A 23,140-nucleotide genomic window follows, 5' to 3' on the forward strand; every position below is an offset into this window, starting at 1 on the left:
CGCTTTCTCCTTCAAATTGAGCCAGCTGCCCAGGATTTGCCCTTGATTTTTGAAGGTCTTCTGGGAAGTGTAGTTCAGAACAAAAGGGAGACTCAGGCACGGTGGTCCAGGGGAAATCCTGGGAAAGGCAGGCGGTATAGGCTATGCAAGCATATCAGGCAAAAGCAACAGAAACAAAAGAAAAAAAAGACATGAATATGTGGCACTTTAAAGACCAATTATGACATTTTAATGTGAGCTTTTGTGGACTCATTCACTTTCTCAGACATACGAAAACAGAGTGAAACGCTGAATCAAATATCTGTCCTATAAGCAGAACATTCTAAATCTACATTGGCTCTTGGTTTTGTGCTATGTTCACATGGAGTAATTTATGGCTTATGCTGTTGTCAAAAAACAGTGGTTCCCAGTCTTGGGTAACTCAGGTGTTTTTGGACTTCAATTCCCACAAGTCTTCAGCACCAGCTGTGCCGGCTGGGGTTTCTGGGAGTTGTAGTCCAAGAACACCTGGGTGACCCACTGGTCTAAAAACAAACAAACAAAAAAGAAAAGAAAACAATAATGTGGAGGTATTTTCTATTAAATTTCATGTATTAATGAAATCTGCTCATCTCTGTTACTTCAAAAATGTTTCATCTCCTAAATATATTGGCTGAGTCTGTTTCTTGGGGTGAAGCCGGTTGAAATATATCCTTCCCCCCCACAGAACAGAGGGTGGCACTAAAAAACCCAGGGAATGGAGGCTGGACCAGCGTTATAAGAAGAGTAATTTCCTCATGTTTATGGAGAGCTTTTTCTGTGTTGAAAGCATTTGTTTCATTGCCATGGCAAGGGGGCAGGAAAAAGTAACCTGTCTTCTGGGTTGAACATTTTAAATCCACTGCATTTGTTCCATGTGGAAGAACAGCTAAAAACCGATTCTCAATCCTGTTGCTTCTACCACAGTGGCAATGAGTTCCACCGCCAGAGCTTTTTGGTGAAAAGATTCCTAATATCCTTCCACACCCAACACAGGATTTGGAGTTACAATCTTCCCTCCTCTCCCCCTTTTCTTCAGCTATAATCCTGCCTTGTTTGCATTCCTATCCATGTTTCTGGGAGGGATCCTGGCCTCTGATTAGGTCGCTTGCAGGCAAGCCGAGAATCATCACAAATTCTGGACCATTCCTTGTATGGTTAAAAGTGAGAGGAAAGTGGAGGTTAGGTTTGGACCATCACCAACTGATTCCGGGGAAACCTGGTGGGTTCCTACATGGGTTCCTGTGGGATATGAGTTGATTTTAAAAAATCATTTGAATTATTTGGAGAAAAGATGTTTTAAAATAAAGGAGGGCCATTGTGGTTCTCAGGCTCTGACCTCCTTTCATAGAGGAGGGCACGCTGAAACTAGGAAACGTCATTTAATAAAAACTTATCAGCTAGAATCCTATCAGGGTTCAAGGAAGGTTTGTGCAACTTGCTACGGTTAATTATGTCTAACAATTTGCCAGGCAATTAACCATCTTGATTCATTTCCTACATGCCGTGCCATGAACATGTCAAGACACTTTGTCACCTGGTTGCAGTCATGATCCTGTACACCAACCTCTAAAGGCTCAATCTTTGAGGAAGTAGGGAGGTGGGCTGTCCCAGGTCAATTTGAAATTCACTTTCACTGTTCAATCACTGGTGTTGTTTCCTTGGTTTATTATCCCAGATGACTTTTCTTTGGCTAGAGAAACCGCATGTCAAGTCAATTTAATCCTCGCAGGATCACGGGCTCTCCACTCTCCTCTGTCAGAACATTGTGCCTCTTTTAAAAAATGTCTTTGTGAGGTAAACTACCAGTGACCTGACAGAAGAGTTCTATGAAATGGCATTGCTGGCCTCACACTGGAAAAAGGGTGCCTACAAATGACGATTTGGAGAAGAGACAAGAGATGCTCACTTGAGGATGATGAGCCGACTCTAGAGGCAGACCTTTCGGCACTGCGCTGAAATTCGGGATGAACACTTCAGAGGCAACAGGACTTTTTAGACACCGATATACACCCACACCACACCAAGATACTGACAGCTAAGCTTCAAGTGCAGTGCAAAAAGTTTAGGTTTTGGAGGTGGATGGCTTCAGAACAAGAAAGCACTGTAGATGGCAGGCGTTGGGCGCTGCATCTCCAGAGTCACTGCATTTATGGCAAAAATCCCCTGGTGGGACAGCATGACTCTCCATGACGATGAAATAAATGGTTGGGGAAGTATGAAGGTCTGGGAGGGAGGGAGAAAAGGGACATGGAGGAGAACCTTGCCATCAATATGTCACCCCCTTCATCCTTCAGAAACTGAGGCCATTATAACCTCCTCTTCACTTCTAGATACAGGTGAAGAAAAGAGGGGAAATTGACTCCCCTGAACATCCCTGTCAACCCTCTATTTGGGGGAGAGAGAAAGAGAAAATACCACCACGTAGAACGTGAAAGGAAGACCAGGGAAGAGACTAGAGGGAGGAGAAAAAACTCCTGGAATCCTATCAAGGAGACGATCCAGAGGGGAACCTCAAGCACAGGAGGAAGCGGATGAGTCGAGAGGAAGAGATGCCAAGGAAAACTGGGCTCAACATCCAGGCTGTGATTCCTCATGTACGGGACAATGCCAATCTCCTCCCCAAACTGGTCAAGAGGCAACGAATGGACCAAAATGTCCACTGAAAAGACTTATCATTAGGTAACCCAGGATGATATGACTCTTTATGTTGTTGTCCTTTGACTCTGAGTTAGAACCTCTAAATCCTGTTAGAGTTGCTGTAATTTGGATGCAACTTGACAAACATAACTTCCAACTTGTGTCAGCACCTCTCTTGTAAAGGAGATCAACATTTCCACTCACACAGTCAGGAGTCCTATTTCCAAACTCCAGCTAATCTAAAAAGGCTTAGTTGGAATCAGATCATTTATTAGTTTCAAGGCAATTGTCATAAAATTAAGTTAAAATTATGATAAAACCATAGAAGTAAAAGACGCAATTGGTACAGCCAAAGAATCAGAGAGCACGAGGCAGGGAGATCCACGCATCACATTCAGTCTATGTCACTGTCTTCCGACATGCAGACATTGAACCAGAGCATTAACCCAGTTGACTATCTCCTTCCTGAAGTAGATTGTGCTCAGGAATGTGGTGTTTGTGAACCTTGGGAGGAAGAAAACATTTCCTCCAAAGGATTTCCACATTAAAAGCCACCATAATGTTTCTTTCCAAAGTGTTTCGTAGGTCCAAAAAGGCTTAAGTCAACAGTAGAGCTCTCAGTATCCCTTGAATTTCCAAATGTTTTCTTCCCAGGAGAGATATTCAGATGGATTTTTAAGAAGTTTTGGCATTTTGCAGAATCTTCAGACTTTCTCCTCTCTGTGCATAAGCTGATGTGTAACACTTTGTGTTCTGCAATGCAAGCTTTCCCCCACATTCTCTCCATTTTAGAGGTTCTCACTGGAGTGAATTTTCTTGTGTTCTCTCAGACTGAACAACCAGAGAAATCTTTCTCCACATTCCTCACATTTATGTGGTTTCTCCCCAGTACGAAGTTGTTGATGTGCTGTGAAGGGTGACTCGGCTTTGAAGCTTATCCCACATTCTTCACAACAATACGGATTCGTCCGTGAATGTGAGTGCTGATGTATGATTAAATTGCAGAGACGGTTGAAACATTTCCCACATTCATCACATGCATACGGTTTTTCTCCAGAGTGACTTTGTTGGTGTACTGTGAGGTTAGAGTGTTCGGAGAACATTTTCCCAACATCTTTGCACTGATAGGGTTTCTCTCCTGTATGACAGCGCTAATGTACTTTGAAAGCTGACGGATGACGGAAACATTTCCCACATTTACATGTCTAAGGTTTTTCCCCTGAGTGAATTTGTTCATGTTTTTTGAGGTTTGAACAGTCGCTGAACTGTTTGCCACATATATTACATTGATAGGGTTTCTCCCCTGAATGTGAGCGCTGATGTACTTTCAAAGATGAGGGAAAAGTGAAGCATATCCCACATTCATCGCATGCATACAGTTTATCTGCTGAGTGAATTCGTTGCTGTACAACAAGGTTGGAAATTTGGGAAAACCTTTTCCCACATTCTTCACAGAGAAAGGGTTTCTCTCCTGTATGAATTCTCTAATGTACTGTAAGATCTTTCTTCTGCTTGAAGCTACTCCCACATTCTTTGCATGTATAAGGTTTTTCCCCTGAGTGAATTCTTTGATGTACTGCAAGGTTTGATCGTTTCGTGAACGTCTTCCCACATTCTTCACAGGGAAAGGGTTTCTCCCCTGTATGAATTGGTTGATGTTCTCTGAGACTTGAATGCCTTGTGAAGCCCTTTCCACATTCATGGCATTTGTGGGGACTCGCCTCAGTGTGCATTCCCTGATGTTTCTTAAGTCCAGAACTTCCCTTGAAGCTCTTGCCACATTCTTCACCTTTATATAATTTTCCTTCTGAGTCCACTGGCTGAGTGACTTGAAGAGCTGAGCTAACACTGAAGCCTTTTTCAAACCCAGAGTCTTCATAATGTTTCTCTCCTGTGGGAAATCCTGGATCCTCTGGGCTCCAGTAGGGAGTCAAGAGATAAAAGGAACAACAGGTAAGTTTGGCCTTGGAGTTCAAAATGTAGCAGAATAAAGGATAATAGAGTTTCATCAAGAGAACAATCTGGTCATCACAAACACTCTTTTCCAACAACACAAGAAGCGACTCTACACATGGACATCACCAGATGGGCAATAACAAAATCAGATTGATTATATTCTCTGCAGCTAAAGATGGAGAAGCTCTATACAGTCAGCAAAAACCAGACCAGGAGCAGATTGATCTTATAGCAAAATTCATGCTTAAACTGAAGAAAGTAGGAAAAACCACTGGTTTAAACCAAATCCCTTTCGAATACACAGTGGAAAAGAAGAACAGATTTAAGGAACAAGACTTAGTGGACAGAGTGCCTGAAGAACTATGGCTGGAGGCTAGTAATATTGTACAGGAGACAGCAGCAAAAACCATCTGAAAGAAAAGGAAATGCAAGAAAGCAGAGTGGCTGTCGAACAAGGCCTTACAAATAGCAGAGAAAAGAAGGGAAACAAAATGCAAGGGAGATAGGATAAGTCACAGAAAATTGAATGCAGACTTCCAAAGAATAGCAAGGAGAGACAAGAGGGCCTTCTTAATTGAAGAATGCAAAGATATAGAAGAAAATACTACAAAGGGGAAACCAGAGATCTGTTCAAAAAATTGGAGATATTAAAGGAACATTTTGTGCAAAGATGGATATGATAAAGAACAAAAATGGTAGGGCCCTAAAAGAAGCAGAAGGCATCAAGAAGAGGTGGCAAGACCACAGAGGAATTACACCAGAAAGACTTGGATACACCGGACAAGCCAGATAGTGTAGTTACTGACCTTGAGCCAAACATCCTGGAGAGTGAAGTCATGTGGGCCTTAGAAAGCTTTGCTAACAACAAGGCCAGTGGAGGTGATGGCATTCCAGTTGAACTATTTAAAATCTTCAAAGATGGTGCTCTTAAGGTGCTATATTCAATATGCCAGCAAATTTGGAAAATTCAGCAGTGGCGAGGGTTAGAAAAGCTCAGTCTACATCCCAACCGCAAAGAAGGGAAGTGCCAAAGAATGCTCCAACTACCATACAGTTGCACTCATTTCACACGCTAGCAAGGTTATGCTCAAAATCCTCCAAGGTAGGCTTCAGCAGTATGTGGACCGAGAACTCCCAGAAGTACAAGCTGGATTCCAAAGGGGCAGAGGAACTAGACACCAAATTGCTAAAACACTGGATTATGGAGAAAGCCAGAGAGTAACAGCAAAACATCTACTTCTGCTTCATTGACTAGCAACAGTTAGAACTGGATATGGAACAACTGGATATGGTTCAAAATTGGGAAAGGAGTACAAAAAGGCTGTATATTGTCCCCCAGCTTATTTAACTTATATGCAGAATACATCATGCGAAAGGCCGGACTGGATGAATCCCAAGGTGGAATTAAGATTGCTGGAAGAAATATCAACAACCTCCAATGTGCAGATGATATTGCTTCAATGATAGAAAGTGTGGAGGAATTAAAGAACCTCTTAATGATGGTGAAAGAGGAGAGTGCAAAAAATGGTCTGAAGCTCAACTTCAAAAAAGCTAAGATCATGGCCACTGGTCCCATCACCTCCTGGCAAATAGAAGGGGAAGATATGGAGGCAATGACAGATTTTACTTTCTTGGGCTCCATGATCACTGCAGATGGTGACAGCAGCCACGAAATTAAAAGATGCCTGCTTCTGGGGAGGAAAGCGATGACAAAGCTAGACAGCATCTTAAAAAGCAGAGACATCTCGATGCCGACAAAGGTCTGCATAGTCAAAGCTATGGCTTTTCCAGTAGCAATGTATGGAAGTGAGAGCTGGACTATAAAGAAGGCTGACCACCAAATAATTGATGCTTTTACATTGTGATGCTGGAGGAGACTCTTGAGAATCCCTTCTCAAGAGAAAAAAACTATCCATTCTGAAGGAAATCAACCCTGAGTGATCACTGGAAGGACAGATCCTGATGCTGACGCTCTAATACTTTGGCCACCTCATGAGAAGAGAAGACTCCTTGGAAAAGACCCCGATGTTGGGAAAGTGTGAAGGCAAGAGGAGAAAGAGACGGCAGAGGACAGGATGGTTGGACAGTGTTATTGAAGTGACCAGCATTAATTTGACCCAACTCTGGGAGGAAGTGGAAGACAGGAGGGCCTGGCGTGCTCTGGTCCATGGGGTCATGAAGAGTCGGACATGACTAAATGACTAAACAACAACAACAACAAACCAACAGCAGTCAAAGGATTTAAAGGAATCCGATTTCCAATCATAGTGCAAAACGTTTTAGGTGGAACTGAACGAACAACGAGAGTTTATTGGCTGAGCACTGAAGTTCAAGAACATTTATTTTTGCTTGGGAAGGGAATGTAAAGGAGAATGCAAATACAAAAGTTCCTATCATGAAGCAAAATGTTTTTCTAAAACTAGCTGGATGAAGAGATCAGTGAATGCAGTGTGGATGTAGAGTTCAAGGTTTCGATACCCCCATGATACTTCTTGGGACTTTGTAATGTTTTCTCATAATTTGCTACCTTTTTTCTTCTGTGGGGTTAAAACAATTATAGGAGGGGTATAGAAATTAACCCCAAATTGCCCTAGTTCTATTAAACATACGGAATGAAGATTTTTTTACTACAAGTGTTCCAGGAACAATGAATCAGCTATTGCATTAGCAAGACCAGTAAACTAAAACCGTTTTTTGTAGCACTCCCCCTGTTCTGTTTTGCTTCCCAATCCATACACAAGAGGTATGAAAACAGTAAACACTGACCTTTGGAAAAGCAAGAAGGAGTTGATGTACATGTCCAATCTAAAAAGGGGACAGGTCAACCATCTCTGAGTACCCTACAGCATGGAAAGGGGCGTTGTGAGTCAGAATAGACTATAAAGCACACTAAAAAGATGAAAAATCAGCTTAACTAAGGCATTAAGTGTCTAAGATACATTGCTGGTGAACGAATCAGAAGTTACATATAAAGTTATTATAAAACAGAGAAGCAATGAGTGGCAATCAAGACAAATGTATACAATGATTAACATGCAGAGGGAAACACAGTAACTTTGTCCCAACTCTAAGGATGAAAGGCTCCCTGATTCCTTCGTAGAAAAGATTCTATACCCGGCAGAGGTTGAGATGCCTCCGATATGCCTGAATGGAGAGCAGGAGCTTCTTCTCCATCATCATCATCTAGGGTCTCCAGCTGCTTCTGCTCACCCTCAAGAAGAGTTCCAGTCCTCCCAGGTATGCACCAAGCATTTGTCTTCATGGGCCACCTGGGACAACAGAGGAGAATCCTTCTAGGAGTACAATCCTGTCCCCTTGACTAGTCTTGGGTAAGCAGTCCCCTTTCTTTGCATGGAACGATCTCATCCAGCTGTTTGTTTTGTCACTGATCACTGTCTGTTATGCTTATATGGTGCCCCAGATAATTCAAAGCACTCTCTGAGTTGATAACAATCTTGCAGGGTACATATTCCCATGAACCCACTGAGCTGAGTACTCAACTTACAAACCACAGAAGGGCTTAAGACTGAGTCAGCCTTGACTCATGGAATTGAACTCAAGTCATGAGCAGAGTTTTGGCTGCAAGACTGCAGTTTAACCATTGCACCACGAAGCTCACTATCTAAACCCACTGAAACAAGACAGTCCAGATACGCAAATAAAAACTTTTTGGACTCCAATTCCCAGAACATTCCAAGACTTCCTCCCCGACCCCTGAAGCCTTGAGAGTCCCAGTCCACAAACTCACACCGAGGGACGCTTATATTTCCCTCACCTGTATCAGAACCAAGTCTTATGAAGTTGCATTCCAGACCTTCATTTGGGGCTGCAATGCTTCCTGGGAGTTGCAGTACTTTGGGAGGGGCCCACTGCAGACCTTAAAGGGAAAGAGACTAGAATATCCAGAAAAGTTATGGGGCAGGAAATTGAGGCCTCAAATGCACCCTCCATTGTCTAGGCTTTGAGGAAAATGTAAGTGCTTGAAGATGTGGGTCTGCAGTGCAGAATTCCTTCCCGGGAATTTTCAAAGAATTCAGGGAGTTGGAGTCCAAATAAGCCAAACAACATCTAGCCCAGATGATGGATTTCTGTGCTCCACAATTCATTTGTTCTGGCAACCTTTAGTCTCGAGAAACTATGATAACGTGGTATGTATGGAGGATTTGGAGTGTGGCTGAGAAGGCCAGTTCGAGAGTGACAATCCATTCCACACTGAAGGCAAATATAATCTGTCCCCTGTCCACCTCCCTGATTTTGCTGGTTTTGGGATTCAGTTCAATTTCTCCTGGAAAACAGAGAAGGACAACCAAATACAAGATAGATGGACTCTGTAGGGAAGCACAAGTAAGTGTTCAGCCTTTAAAATGACAGTAACCATTTCCTTTTTTAAAAAAAATTACTGGCCAGAAAGTCTGTAAATCATCCAAATCATCTCTGCAGACACTCTTGCAAGACCTCTCTGGATGCAAGAGGTCTTGCAAGAGTGTCTTCAGAGATGATTTGGATGATTTACAGACATTCTGGCCAGTAAATGTTTTTTAAAAAGGAATCAAATACAAGATAGATGGATGCAGTAAAGCAGCACAAGTGTTCAGCCTTTAAAATGACAGTCGAGCAGTTATTTAATGCCTTTTCAGTTACTACATTCTCTCTAGAATATAGCTCAGAGTAGTGCTGCACCCAGCGTTCCATCTGCTGTGCTCGTTCCTGGATGATCACGCCTGTAGCAGACTTCAAAGGAGCAGATTTCTTCTGTATTGGACCTAAATCCTGCTTGATACCGTCATACATTCCCTTGTATAATCAGTACAATGACGCAGATAAAATCCATCATTTTACTTTCAACTATACGACATTGATATTAAATTCATTTTCACATCAAAATCTCAACAGCGCTTTCCTCATATTCCTGGAGAGTTTTTCTCTGTTGAAAAGAGTTCATTTCATTGCCATTGCATGGGGGCGGAAAAGGTAACCTGGCTTCTGGATTGAACATTTTAAATCCACCGCATTTGTTCTCGTTCCTGTTGATTCTACCACAGTGGCAATGATTTTCACCGCCAAAACTTTACACACTCAACTTTGGTGAAAAGGTTCCTAAAATCCTTCCTCATTCTACACTGAATTTGGAGCTACAAACCTCCCTCCTCTCCCCCTTTTCTTCCAACCATGAGCCTGCTTTGTTTGCATTCCTATCCATGTTTCTGGGAGGGATCCTGGCCTCTGATTAGGTCACCTGCAGGCAAGCTGAGAAGCATCACAAATTCTGGGCCATTCCTTGCATGGTTAAAAGAGAGAGGAAAGTGGAGGTTAGGTTTTGATCACCACAAAGGTATTTTAGAGAAACCCAGTGGAAGTGGAAGTGGGTTCCCAAGGGGTGTGAGTCGGTAAAAATTCCTTTGAATTATTTGGAGAAAAGATGTTTTAAAACAACGGAGGGCCTTTGCGGTTCTCAGGCTCTGACAGACTTGGATTGTTCAATTATTCCACACCACTTTTAGGGCAAGAGTGCAAACCACATGACAAATCATTATACTTTTCTCAGGATCTCAGACTCTCCACTCTCCTCTGTCAGAAAACTGCCCCACTTTTTAAAAAACGCCTTTGTGAGGTAAAGTATGAGTGATCTGATAGAACAGCTCATGAAATGGCACTGCTTGCCTCACACGTAGCTGGAAAAAGGTCCTACAAACAACAGTTTGGAGAAGAGACAAGAGAAGGTCACTTGATGAGGACGAGCCAACTCTACAAGCAGACCTTTCGGAAGTGTGCTATAATTCGGGATGAACACTTCAGAGGCAAGAGGATTTTAGACACATATATATACACACGCCACACCAAGATACTGACAGTTATAACCTTTGTATACCAACCTCTAAAGGCTCAATCTTTGTGGAACTAGGGAGGCGGGTTGTCCCAGGTCTATCTGAAATTCCCTTTCACTGTTCAATCACTGGTGTTTTTCCCTTGGAATGTTTATTATCCCAGACCACTTTCTCAGCTAGAGAGCAAACCACATGTCAAGTCAATGTAACCCTCACGGGATCACAGACTCTCTACTCTCCTCTGTCAGAACATCGGCCCACTTTTAAAAAATGTCTTTGTGAGGTAAAATACCAATGACCTGATAGAAGAGTTCGTGAAATGGCACTGCTTGCCACACACTGGAAAAGGGGTTGCTGGAAACTACAGTTTGGAGAAGAGACAAGAGAAGCTCACTTGAGAATGATGAGCTGACTCTAGAGGCAGAACTGTCAGCACTGTGCTGAAATACGGGATGAACACTTCAGAGGCAACAGGACTTTAGACACATATATATACGCACGCCACACCAAGATATTGACAGTTATGCTTGCGAGTGCAGTGCAAAAAGTTTAGGTTTTGGAGGTGAATGGCTTGAGATCAAGAAAGCACCGTAGACGGGAGGCAGGAAGAACTGACAGAGGAGAAAGGAGACTCACGAAAAATGCTATAGTAAGAGAAGCAAAGGAACACTAAGAAAGACAATTGTGGAAAATTTTGAGGCAGAAGTAAAAGAGAAAAATTCAAACTACATGAAGTGTTGGAATGGACCCCAGAATGCCGGACATGCAACAATGGGCTAAAGTTACAGGAAGCAAGATTTCGATTGAATGTCAGAATAAAATCCTATCTGTTAGAGCAGTACAACAGTGAAACCAATGACCTCAAAAGGTAGTAAGTAGTCCCACACTGAGAAACTTTGACAACTACCTGGCAGATATCGTTTGCTTTCTATAAGTTAAGTACCCTAGGATGCTATGACTTGTTATGTTGTTGACCTTTGACTCTGAGTTAGAATGTCTAAATCCTGTCAGAGTTGCTGTAACGTGGATGCAACTTGACAGACATAACTTCCAAATTGTGTCAGCAGCTCTCTTGTAAAGAAGATCAACATTTCCACACTCACACAATCAGGAATCCTATTTCCATATTTCATGTAGTCTAAAAAGACTTAGTTGGAATCAGATTGTTTATTGGTTTCATGGCAATTTTCATATAATGATTAAGTTAAAATCAGGATAAAATCATTGAAGTAAAAGACGCAATTGGTGCAGACAAAGAATCACAGAGCATGAGGCAGGAAGTTCCACACATCACATCCAGTCTATGTCACTCTCTTCTGACATGCAGACGTTGAACCAGAGCATTACCCCAGTTGACCATCTCCTTCCTCATATAGAATGTGCTCAGGAATGTGGGGTTTGTGAACCTTGGGAGGAAGAGAACATTTCCTCCAAAGGATTTCCACATTAAAAGCCAACAGCTGAAGGTCGTCCAATAAGAAGCAGGGAAACATCACCCTTCTAGAAAACCCTCTATTTGGGGGAGAGAAAAAGAGAATACAGTGGTGCCTCGCACAGCGAGGTTAATCCATTCCTGATTAACCTCGCTGTGTGAAAACATCGCTGAGCGGGGCAGAAAAGCCCATTGGAATGCATTAAACAGTGTTTAATGCATTCCAATCGGCTGCTGTACTCACCGTTCAGCGATGTTTCTCCGATGGCCGGCAGCCATTTTCGCGCCCTCCCCTCGTTTAACGAGGGCACGAAAATGCTGCGCGTAGCCATTTTGCAGCTTCCGGTGGCCATTTTATAGCCGCCGAACAGCTGATTGGCAGGTCGCAAAGCGAAGGTCAGTAAGCGAACCGCTTACCGACCTTCGCTCTGCAATTTTTTTCCCTATTGAGGCATCGGTATGCGATCGCATTTGCGATCGCAAAATCGGCCTCGAAGAGCGAATTCATCGCTCTACGGTGCACTCGTTGTGTGAGGCACCACTATACCACCACATAGAACGTGAAAGGAAGACCAGGGAAAAGACTAGAGGGAGAAGAGAAAACTCATGGAATCCCACCCAGGAGATGATCGAGAGGGGAACCTCAAACACAGGAGGAAGGGAATGAGTCAAGAGGAAGAGATGCCAAGGAAAACTGGGCTCAACATCCAGGCTGTGATTCCTTATGTACGGGCCAATGGCAGTCTCCTCCCGAAACCATTTAAGAGGCAATGAATGGACCAAAATGTCCACCAAAAAGACTTATCATTACGTACCCTAGGATGATATGACTTTTTATGTTGTTGCCCTTTGACTCTGAGTTAGATCCTCTAAATCCTGTTAGAGTTGCTGTAAATTGGATGCAACTTGACACATAAAACTTCCAACTTGTGTCAGCACCTCTCTTGTAAAGAAGATCAACATTTCCACAATCACAAAGTCAGGATTCCTATTCCCATATTCCAGATAGTCTAAAAAGACTTAGTTGGAATCAGATCATTTATTAGTTTCAAGGCAATTTTCATAAAATGATGAAGTTAAAATTATGATAAAACTATTGAAGTAAAAGACACAATTGGTGCAGACAAAGAATCATTTTAGAGGTTCTGACTGAAGTGAATTTTCTTCTGTTCTCTCAGACTGAACAACCAGAGAAATCTTTCTCCACATTCCTCACATTCATGTGGTTTCTCCCCAGTACAAAGTTGTTGATGTTCTGTGAAGGGTGACTAGGCTGTGAAGCTTATCCCACATTCTTCAGAACGATATGGACTCTTCCGTGAATGTGAGCGCTGATGTATGGTTAAATTGGAGAGACGTGTGAAACATTTTCACATGCATACGGTTTTCCTTCAGAGTGACTTCGTTGGTGTCTTGTAAGGTGAGAGTGTTGGGAGAACATTTTTCCACATTCTTCGCATTGATAAGGTTTCTCCCCTCTGTGACGGCGCTGATGTACTTTGAAAGCTGTTGGATCACTGAAACATTTTCCACATTCTTTGCATGTATAAGGTTTCTCCCCTGAGTGAATTCGTTGATGTACGGTGAGGTTTGAACTGGAGCTGAACTTTTTGCCACAACTTTTACAATGATAGGGTTTATCCCCTGAATGTGAGCGTTGATGTCTGGTTAAATTGGAGAGCCGTGTGAAACATTTCCCACATTCATCGCATGCATGCGGTTTTTCTCCGGAGTGAATTCGTTGGTGTGCTATGAGGTTGGAGTTTTTGGAAAACTTTTTCCCACATTCTTCACAGGGAAAGGGTTTCTCTCCTGTATGGATCCGTTGATGTTCTCTGAGATATGAATTCCTCATGAAGCCCTTTCCACATTCATGACATTTGTAGGGTCTCTCCTCAGTGTGCATTCCCTGATGTTGCCTAAGTCCAGAACTTCCCTTGAAGCTCTTGCTACATTCTTCACCTTTATATAATTTTCCTTCTGAGTCCACTGGCTGAGTGACTTGAAGAGCTGAGCTAACGCTGAAGCATTTTACAGACCCTGAGTCTTCATAAGGTTTCTCTCCTGTGGGAAATCCTGAATCTTCTGGCCTCCTTCTGGAACTCTCTCCATGATCCAAACATTTACAAAGATTTTCCTCTGAGTGGCATCTTGGACATTTCACTGGGCTTTTCCTCAGAGGGCTCCTTAGCCCAGAATCTGAGCTCTGAGGGACATTGAGGCATGTTTTTATTGTCTTTTCCTCTTCTTCTTGACAGAAAACTTCTCTCTGATAAGGGTGAGGTTTGTTTTTCATCTCATTTTCCTCATTTTCCTTCTGCCTTGGTGATTCATCTCTGATCCCACAGTTCTCATTTTCATCTTCCACTCTTTCTGGGGATGTCCCGTGGAGTTTTCTTTCCTCCTCCTGTGCATCATCTGCTGGAAGAAAGAGAGAATTCATGGCAGTTAGTGGCTTTTCGCATTTAACAGGGAAAATACCTATCAATATGCCAATTTCTTGCTGCCTTCATTTCTCTGTTGAGAAAACAGTAGATCCCAATCATTCGTGATCTGGGTTTCCAGCTTCTTAACCAACATAAATCCATGGATTTAAAGGAATCAGATTTCCAGTCTTAGTGCTAAAAGTTTTAGGTGGATTTGAACAAAAAATGAGTGTTTATTGGCTGAGCACTAAAGTCCAAGAACATTTATTTTTGCTCGGGAAGGGAATGTAAAAGAGAATGCAAATGCAAAAGTTCATGTCTTGAAAAAATTGTTTTTCTAATCCTAGCTAGATGAAGAGATCAGTGAATGGAGTGTGGATCTAGAGTTCAAGATTTTGATTCCATCATGATACTTCCTGGGACTTCGTAACCTTTTCTCAGAATTTGCTACCTTTTCTGTTCAAGAGGGTTAAAACAACTTTAGGAGTATAGAAATCAACCCCAAATTGCCCTAGACTTGAAGATCTATTAAATCTACAGCATGAAGATATATGTTTTAATACAAGTGTTCCAAGAACAATGAATCAGCTACTGTAATAGCAAGACTACTAAACTAAAACAAGTATTTTTAGCAATCCCCTGTTCTGTTTTGCTTCCCAATCCAAACAGAGAAGGTAGTTGATGTACATGTCCAACCTGAAAAGGGGACAGGTCAACCATCTCTGAGTAGCCTCCAGCTGGGAAAGGGGTGTTGTGAGTCAGAATAGTCTAAATAACACATTAAAAAGTTGAAAAATCAGCTTAACAGAGGCATTAAGTGTTTAAGACACATTGCTGGTGCAGTAACACAATTAGAATGAATTGGAAGTTTCACATAAAGTTATTATAAAACAGAGAAGTGATGAGTGGTAATCAAGACAAACGTATACAATGATTAACATGCAGAGGGAAACAGAATACCTTCGTCCCGACTCCAAGGATGAAAGGCTTCCCGATTCCTTTGTAGAAAAGATTCTATACCCGGCAGAGGTCGAGATGCCTCCGATATGCCTGAGGGGAGAGCAAGTGCTTCTTCTCCGTCATCATCTTCTGGGTCCTCTGGGGTCTCCACCTGCTTCTGCTCATCCTCAAGAAGAGGTCCTTGTCTTCCAGGTATGTGCCAAGCGTTTCTCTTCATGGGCCACCTGGGACAACAGAGGAGAGTCCTTCTAGGAGTACAATCCTGTCCCCTTCACTAGTCTTGGTTAAGCAATCCCCTTTCTTTGCATGGGACAATCTCATCCAGCTGCTTTTCTTGTCATTGATCACTCTCTGTTATGCTTATATGGTACCCAGAGCATTCAAATCACTCTCTGAGCTGATGACAATTCTGCAGACTATATATCCCCACCCGCACGCCACCCCTGTGAGCTGACTACTCAATTTTCCAACCCCAGAAGGACTGAAGGGTGAATCAGCCTTGACTCATGGAATTAAATACGGGTCATGAGCAGAGTTTTGGTGGCAGGACTGCAGTTTAACTACTGTGTCACCAGGTACCTCTACCTACCGGTGCTGATGTACTTTCAAAGCTGACGGATCACTGAAATATTTCCCACATTCTTTGCATATATAAGGTTTTTCCACTGAATGAATTCGTTGATGTTTGGTGAGGTTTGAAAAGGAGCTAAACTGTTTGCCACATATTTTACATTGATAGGGTTTCTCCCCTGAATGTGAGCGCTGATGTGCTGTCAACTTTGAGGGAGCACTTAAACATTTCTCACATTCATCACATGCATACCTTTTTTCTCCGGAGTAAATTCGTTGGTGTGCTACGAGGTTGGAGTTTTGGGAAAACCTTTTCCCACATTCTTCAGAGGGAAAGGTTTTTTCTCCTGAATGAATTTGTTGATGTACTACAAGGTTTGAACGGTGAGTGAACCTCTTCCCACATTCTTCACAGGGAAAGGGTTTCTCTCCTGTATGAGGACTCCTTAGTTCAAACTCTGAGTTCTGAAGGACATTGAGGTCCTTGTTTATTATCTTTTCCTGTTCTTGTTTACAGACAACTCCTCTCAGATAAGGGTGAGGTTTGTTTTTCCTCTCATTTGCCTCATTTGCCTTCCCCCTCTGTGATTCATCTCTCTTCCCACAGTTCTCCTTTTCATCCTCCACTCTTTCTGGGGATGTCCTGTGGAGTCTTCCTTCCTCCTCCTGTGCATCATCTGCTGGAAGAAGGAGAGAATTCATGGTGATTAGAGACTTTTGCCATTTAACAGGGAAAATATCTATCAATAAGCCAGTTTCCTGCTGCCTCCCTTTCTCTGCTGAGAAAACAATAGATCGCAATCATTCGTGACCTGGGTTTCAACCTTCTTAACCATCAAAGTCTGAGGATTTTAAGGAATCAGTTTCCTGTCTTAGTGCTACAAACTGGATTTAGAATGGGCAGAGGAACTAGAGACCAAATTGCTAACATGCGCTGGACTATGGAGAAAGCCAGAGAGTCCAGAAAAATAATTTGGGTGTGATTTCTATACCCCCCTACAATTGTTCTAACACTTTTGAACAGTAAAGCCCCAAGAGCCATCATGGGGGATCGAACCATTGAATTCCAGATCCACACTCCACTCACTGGTTTCTCCATCCAGCAAGTTTTAAAAACACTTCTTCATGTCTTCAGGTCTTCTGCATATGGAAAAGGAGAGAATTCATGGTGATTAAAGGATTTTGCCATTTAATAGGGAAAATATCTATCAATAAGCAAATTTCCTGCTGCCTCCCCTTTCTGTGCTGAGAAAACAGTACATCACAATTGTATTACTGAGTTGAGCAGGAAGTTCGACTTGATGGACTTGATTCTATGATTCGTGACCTGGGTTTCAACCTTCTTGACCTACAGAAGTCAGAGGATTTTGAAGAATCTGTTTTCCAGTCTCAGTGCTTAAGAACTTTTAGGTGGACCAGAACAAACAATGAGCAGAATTGCTGAGCACTGAAGTCCAAGAACATTTATTTTGCCTGGAAGGAGAATGATAAAGAGGAAGGAAGTGCAAAAGGTCCTATCAGATGCAAAAGTGTTTTTCTAAACCAGGTATAGCTGGATGGAGAGATCAGTGAGTGGAGTGTGGATCCAGAATTCAGGGGTTTGATCCCCCATGATAGCTCATGGGACTTTGTTATCTTGTCTCAGAATATGCCACCTTTTCTTTTCAGGAGTGTTAAAACAATCATAGGGGTGTATAAAAATCCCCACCCCAATTACCCTAAAAGAAAAGCACTTTTAAACAGACGTCGTGAAGGTATTGTTTACTACAAGTGTTCTGAAAACAATGAATCACCAGAAATATCACTGAATGAAAACAATTTTTGGCAAACCCCTGCACTGTTTTGCTTCCAATCCATACATAAGAGGCATAAAAACAGTAAACACTGAACCTTGGGAAAGCAAGGAGGAGTTGATTTACACGTCCAACCGAAAAAGGGAAAGAGTAAACCATCTCTGAGTACCCTTACAGCACATTACAGTGGACCCTCGACTTGCAGACGGCTCCACCTGCAAACTTTTTGACTTACAGACTTCTCTGGCTGGAAAATTTCACTTCGGCTTGCGGCTGGAGAATCAACCTATGGATTGGAAGAGGGAGGAGGGGAAAGCACCAAATTTGAATTTGGCGCTTCCCCCGCCTCTCCCTTCCAGTCCGTAGGCTGCCGATCGTGCCTCCGGATGCCTTCCCGCGCTTCTCCACCGCAATGGGAGGCATCTATGAGGCTCCCCCACCACTGCTGGAGGCCTCCAAAGCACGATCGGCGGCAGGGGGACCTCTGAGATGCCTCCCATGGCGGAAGAGTAGCCCTGGAAGGCCTCCAGAGGTCCCCCTCACCGCTGATTGTGCCTCCAAAGCTTCTCTGGTTGTCTGCCACTGCTGGCTTTCCTAGGGCCTACCGGGCCTACCAGGGGAGTAGGCCCAGTGTACCCGGAGAAGTCCGCCACTGCTGACTTTCCCAGGGCTTACTGGGCCTACCAAGGGAGTAGGCTCGTTGTACCCTGAGAAGTCCGCCACCGCTGGCTTTCCCAGGGCCTACTGGGCCTACCAGGGGAGTAGGCCCGGTGTACCCTGAGAAGTCCGCCACCACCAGCAGCAGCCGACCTCTGAGAGGCTTCCCATGGCGGTGGAGAAGCCCTCAGAGGACTTCTGCAGCGGCAATGGTGGCAGCCCCAGACCACCATGAGGCCTCCGTCAGCAGCGGAGAAGCCCTCGGAGAGCTTCAGCAGCGGTGATGGCAGCAGCGAGGGACCCTTTCGGACAGGTAAGGTGCTGCTTTTTGCATTTGTTTTCTTTTGGGGGGTGTTTTTTTCTTTGGTGGGTTACAGATTAAGAGGTTTTCGAAGGGGTGGAGCAACAGGCACCAAGAACAGGGGAATTCTCAGGACTCTGATAACCCCTGGGTTTACTCCAAATCAGTGGACCCCCCCAAGAAAGGGGGGCGAGTTTCCACAGGAGAAGCGGGACTGTAGCAGGGGAGCTGGAGATGCCGAAGAAGCTAGACTGCAATCTGCTTTTTCGGACGAGTTTCCTTTCCTCAATTGCAACTGACTCGTGAAATCGCCATGATGAATTGGTGCGTAGCTGCTCAGAGAAGGGGGAGAAAGGAAGATTTATGATCTGACTGTTTGAACAGAAGTTGATGGGCTATCTCTATGGCAAGTAACAGACCAGATGTTTTGTTTCTCTCTTGGAAGTTTGATTGTGGAGACGATCTCTTAAGCGGCAGAGGATCTTGGCAAACTTTGGAGGTATTTCTTACTACACCATAACTTGGTTAGAACTGAGAAAATGAAACTTAACTGTCCTTTCCACCCTAACCCCCCTCCTATGTCTTGGCTTTTTATACATTAGAAGCTTGAGAATATTGAATGACTCTGAGCAGCTTAAATCTATGGAACTTTACTTTGACCATAAAGGAGGATTATATATCAAATAGTCACTTTTATGACCAGAATATTTTCCACAAGTCTCTGAATCAGTTTTGGCCAAGGAGGAGGATGGAAAGCGTAGTAACTTCGTCTGTCTGACTCTAATGATTTTTGGATGAAAATTTAAGGGCGAGACTCATCTTTGGGATTTTAAAATGGAAACCAATCTGATATTCTGTCTTCAGGAATTTCGATCTAATCTCATCAATCAGCCACCTAGAGTGGTCTATCGACTAGATAGGTGGGATATAAATAAAATAAATAAAATAAATAAATAAATAAATAATAAATCATCTTAAGGCTCAAATTTCAGAACTGAAGACAGATATTAAAGCAATACTTCTTGGCTTGGTCACCCAGATAGAGACAGGAGACAAACAGACAGCATCTTTTGAATCAGCTGAATCATCGCCAGAGAGATAGGGAGAGACCACCGTTCCTGAGGAGGAGATGGGAGATGAAACAATTGACTGCTCTGAACTAATCGAACAACAGCCTCCGAAGAGGCAGAGAGAGACTTTTAAAAAAAAACACAGAATGAAATATTTAAAAATGAGGAAAGGAGGGGTGGAGACAAGGTGGGAGAGTACATGGATTTTATCCTGATGGGAAATAATGTTAAAGGGAAGACATGGCTGAATTTAGAGGCAGAAATTTATGATCAGAGGTCGAATAGATCTGTGTTGCTTGGAAATCAAAATATGGATTATATTGAGAGGAAATTAGTAAATCGCATAGAAAATGTCAATGAAATTTTATAGATGGCATTTTAAAACTGGTAAAAGTGGTGTAAGAAATTAATCTTGGAAGTTTGATACTGGAGTCAAGAAGCAAAAGGGAAAGGGGAGGAAATAACCTGCGGATTAAATGATAAGATTTCTTGGTCCTGAGAGAGATATATCCACACAGAAAGCAATATGAGTAATCACAATATAAGCAATTTTGGCTAGGTGGGAAGCTAAAAGGTAGGTAAATATATGTAGCTATAAATTTCATAAAGGTAAATGAAGAATAATAATATTAGATGCTTGGGCTCTTATGGTTTATATATTGAGCTTAAATATGAGTGAATCCCTATATTGATTATATAGACAAGATGAGACTTACAATGTCTTTTAACCTGTAAAAGTGGGGATCTTTCAGAAATGTATTGAGCCGGCCTAGAGCCTCTACGTGGGGAGGTGTGTATGGCTAAGCCACCTTTATGATGAAATTAGAATTGCTTATGATGAGTACTGGTTAGAGGTGTACACAGGTGAAAGAATATATAGAGACTTTATAGATAGCACTTTAAAAGCCAGTAAAAAGAATGAAAGAAATGAATTCCTAGATTCACAAGGCTATAAATAACTAAAAATTCCTGGTTTATACATGGAGCAAAGAAATATAATAAAAATGGGGAAGTTACTTGCTGAATGTCTTTAATGGTTGATAAATATAGGTAATGCTTAAATTCGATTACATATTCTGATCACACATATTGATGAGGAGTTAGAAACATGAAGATACTAAGTAACTTGTGAACTATAGTTGGTCTATGCCACTGGTTCTTAACCTTGGGTTACTCAGGAGTTTTGGACTGCAACTCCCAGAAGCCTTCACCACCAGCTGTCCTGACTGGGGTTTCTGGGAGTTGCAGTTCAAAAGCATCCGAGTAACAAAGGTTAAGAACCACTGGTCTATGCAACTAAGAATGGCTTGAATATAAGATCAATACAGGCTTAAGATTATCTATTAGACAATTTAAGTATGTTAATCTTTAGGGTTTATGTAGTCAGAATTACAGTGGTGCCTCGCACAGCGAGGTTAATCCGTTCCGGATTAACCTTCGCTATGTGAATACTTCGTTAAACGGAACAAAAAAGCCATTGGAATACATTAAACATCGTTTAATGCATTCCAAATCGGCAGAAAACTCACAGTTTAACGAAGTCTTCCCATAGCCGGAAGCCATTTTCGCGCCCTCGGTATGCGAGTTTCGGCCATAGAGGCCGACGCGATGCCTCCGCATTAGCGATCCCGGAAAAGGGATCGCTATGCGGATTCGTCGCTATACAAGGTGCTTGTTAAGCGAGGCACCACTGTATATATTAAATGGATATGGCCTAAAGATGCTTAGTAGGGCATATGGTTTATGTAGTCAGGTTTATATGTTAAATGGATATATTCTCTCTGCATATAAGTTTTTGTGTTTGTTTTGTATGTTTGTCTGTGTTTAATAAAAAAAGAGGTTTTCAATGCATTCCTATGGGAAATAGACCCTCAACCTACGGACTTTTCGACCTGCAACCACCGTTCCAATACGGATTAAATCCGGAAGTCGAGGGTCCACTGTAAAAAGATGAACACGCAGCTTAAGTGAGGCATTGAGTGTCTAAAATACATTCCTGGTTCAGTCACCCAATTAGAAGGAATCGGAAATTAAACATAAAGTTATTATAAAACAGAGAAACGATGAGTTGTAATCAAGACAAAAGTATACAATGATTAATGTGCAGAGGGAAACAGAATACCTTTGTCCCGACTCCAAGGATGAAAGGCTCCCTGATTCCTCTGTAGAAAAGAATCCATCCCCTGAAGATCTGGAGAAGCCTCCGAAATGCCTGAGGGGAGAGCAGGAGCTTCTTCTCCGTCATCATCTTCTGGGTCCTCTGGGGTCTCCAGCTGCTGCTGCTGCTGCTCACCCACAAGAAGAGTTCCTGGCCTTCCAGTTATGTGCCAAGCACTTCTCCTCATGAGCCACCTGGGACAACAGAGGAGAATCCTTCTAGGAGTACAATCCTGGCACCAAGCCTAGTCTTGATTAAGCAATCTCATTGCTTCGTATAGAACGATCTCACCAGCTGCTTGTTTTATTTATTTATTTATTTATTTATTTATTTATTTATTTATTTATTTATTTATTTATTTATTTATTTATTTATTCATTCATTCATTCATTCATTCATTCATTCATTCATTCATTCATTCATTCATTCATTCATTCATTCATTCTATTTATACCCCACCTATCTGGTTGAAACAACCACTCTAGGCTGCGTCCAGACAGATAAAAACACAGACTTAAACACATATAACAAAAAATAAAAATAGACAAAAGTAAACAATTAAACAATAAACAATAAGGAAAAACAATAAGCAAATTCTTCAAGATGGGGAAAATTGCACATAATAGGTAAAGAAGGAAAAAGATTTAATTGTTATCTGGAGGGAAGGCCTGCTAATACCTCCATGTTTTTAGATTGGTCTTGAAAATACCCAGCGATGGGGCCTCACGAATCTCTGGAGGCAAGTTGTTCCAGAGGCGAGGCGCCACTGCCGAGAAGGCCCGATTTCTTGTTTTTTCCTTTCGGCCTCCCTTGGCGTAAGGCTCCTCAGCCTCACCTCCTCACTTGATCGAGTGACCCGGGTAGTTCTTGGTGGGAGAAGGCATTCTGTCAAATATTGAGGCCCTAAACCGTATAGAGCTTTATACGTAAGCATCAACACTTTGAAGTCAATGCGGAACCGAATGGGCAGCCAATGCAATGTGGCCGGAGTGGGTGTGATGTGTTGGTATTTCCTCACACTACTAAGTAGTCTGGCCACCGCATTCTGCACCACTTGGAGTTTCCGCATCAGCCTCAAAGGTAGCCCCACATAGAGAGCGTTACAGTGGTCTAATCTGAGATTACGAGCCCATGCATCAAGGTAGTGAGCGCCCCAACATCAAGATAGGGTCACAGCTGGGCTATCCGCCAAAGGTGAAAAAAGGCGGTGCGGACCACCGACTCCACCTGGGTTTCCATAGTGAGCGTTGGGTCCAGATGGAACCCCAGACTGCGAACTTCACTCTTGGAGGCAAGAGTCACCCCCCCCAAAAAAGAGAGAGTTTCCCAAACCA

General features: G+C 42.7%; 1 protein-coding gene and 1 pseudogene across 2 annotated transcripts in view; both read right to left on the reverse strand.

Moving 5' to 3' along the window:
* The window catches only part of LOC110071571 (uncharacterized), a 48,609-nt gene that overhangs the window by 18,397 nt on the left and 7,072 nt on the right, over positions 1-23,140 (reverse strand). Inside the window, 1 exon segment of the mRNA XM_078386800.1 lies at positions 21,771-22,000. Coding sequence (XP_078242926.1) covers positions 21,771-22,000 — 230 coding nt within the window.
* On the reverse strand, positions 503-7,412 carry LOC140704893 (uncharacterized; annotated as a pseudogene). Its single transcript, XR_013542038.1, has 2 exons — positions 7,381-7,412; positions 503-4,575 (listed from the first exon to the last, which is right to left on the reverse strand). The product of XR_013542038.1 is annotated as an uncharacterized LOC140704893 (transcript).

The sequence above is a fragment of the Pogona vitticeps genome, chromosome 2 (assembly GCF_051106095.1).
Source record: "Pogona vitticeps strain Pit_001003342236 chromosome 2, PviZW2.1, whole genome shotgun sequence".
Lineage (NCBI taxonomy): Eukaryota > Metazoa > Chordata > Lepidosauria > Squamata > Agamidae > Pogona > Pogona vitticeps.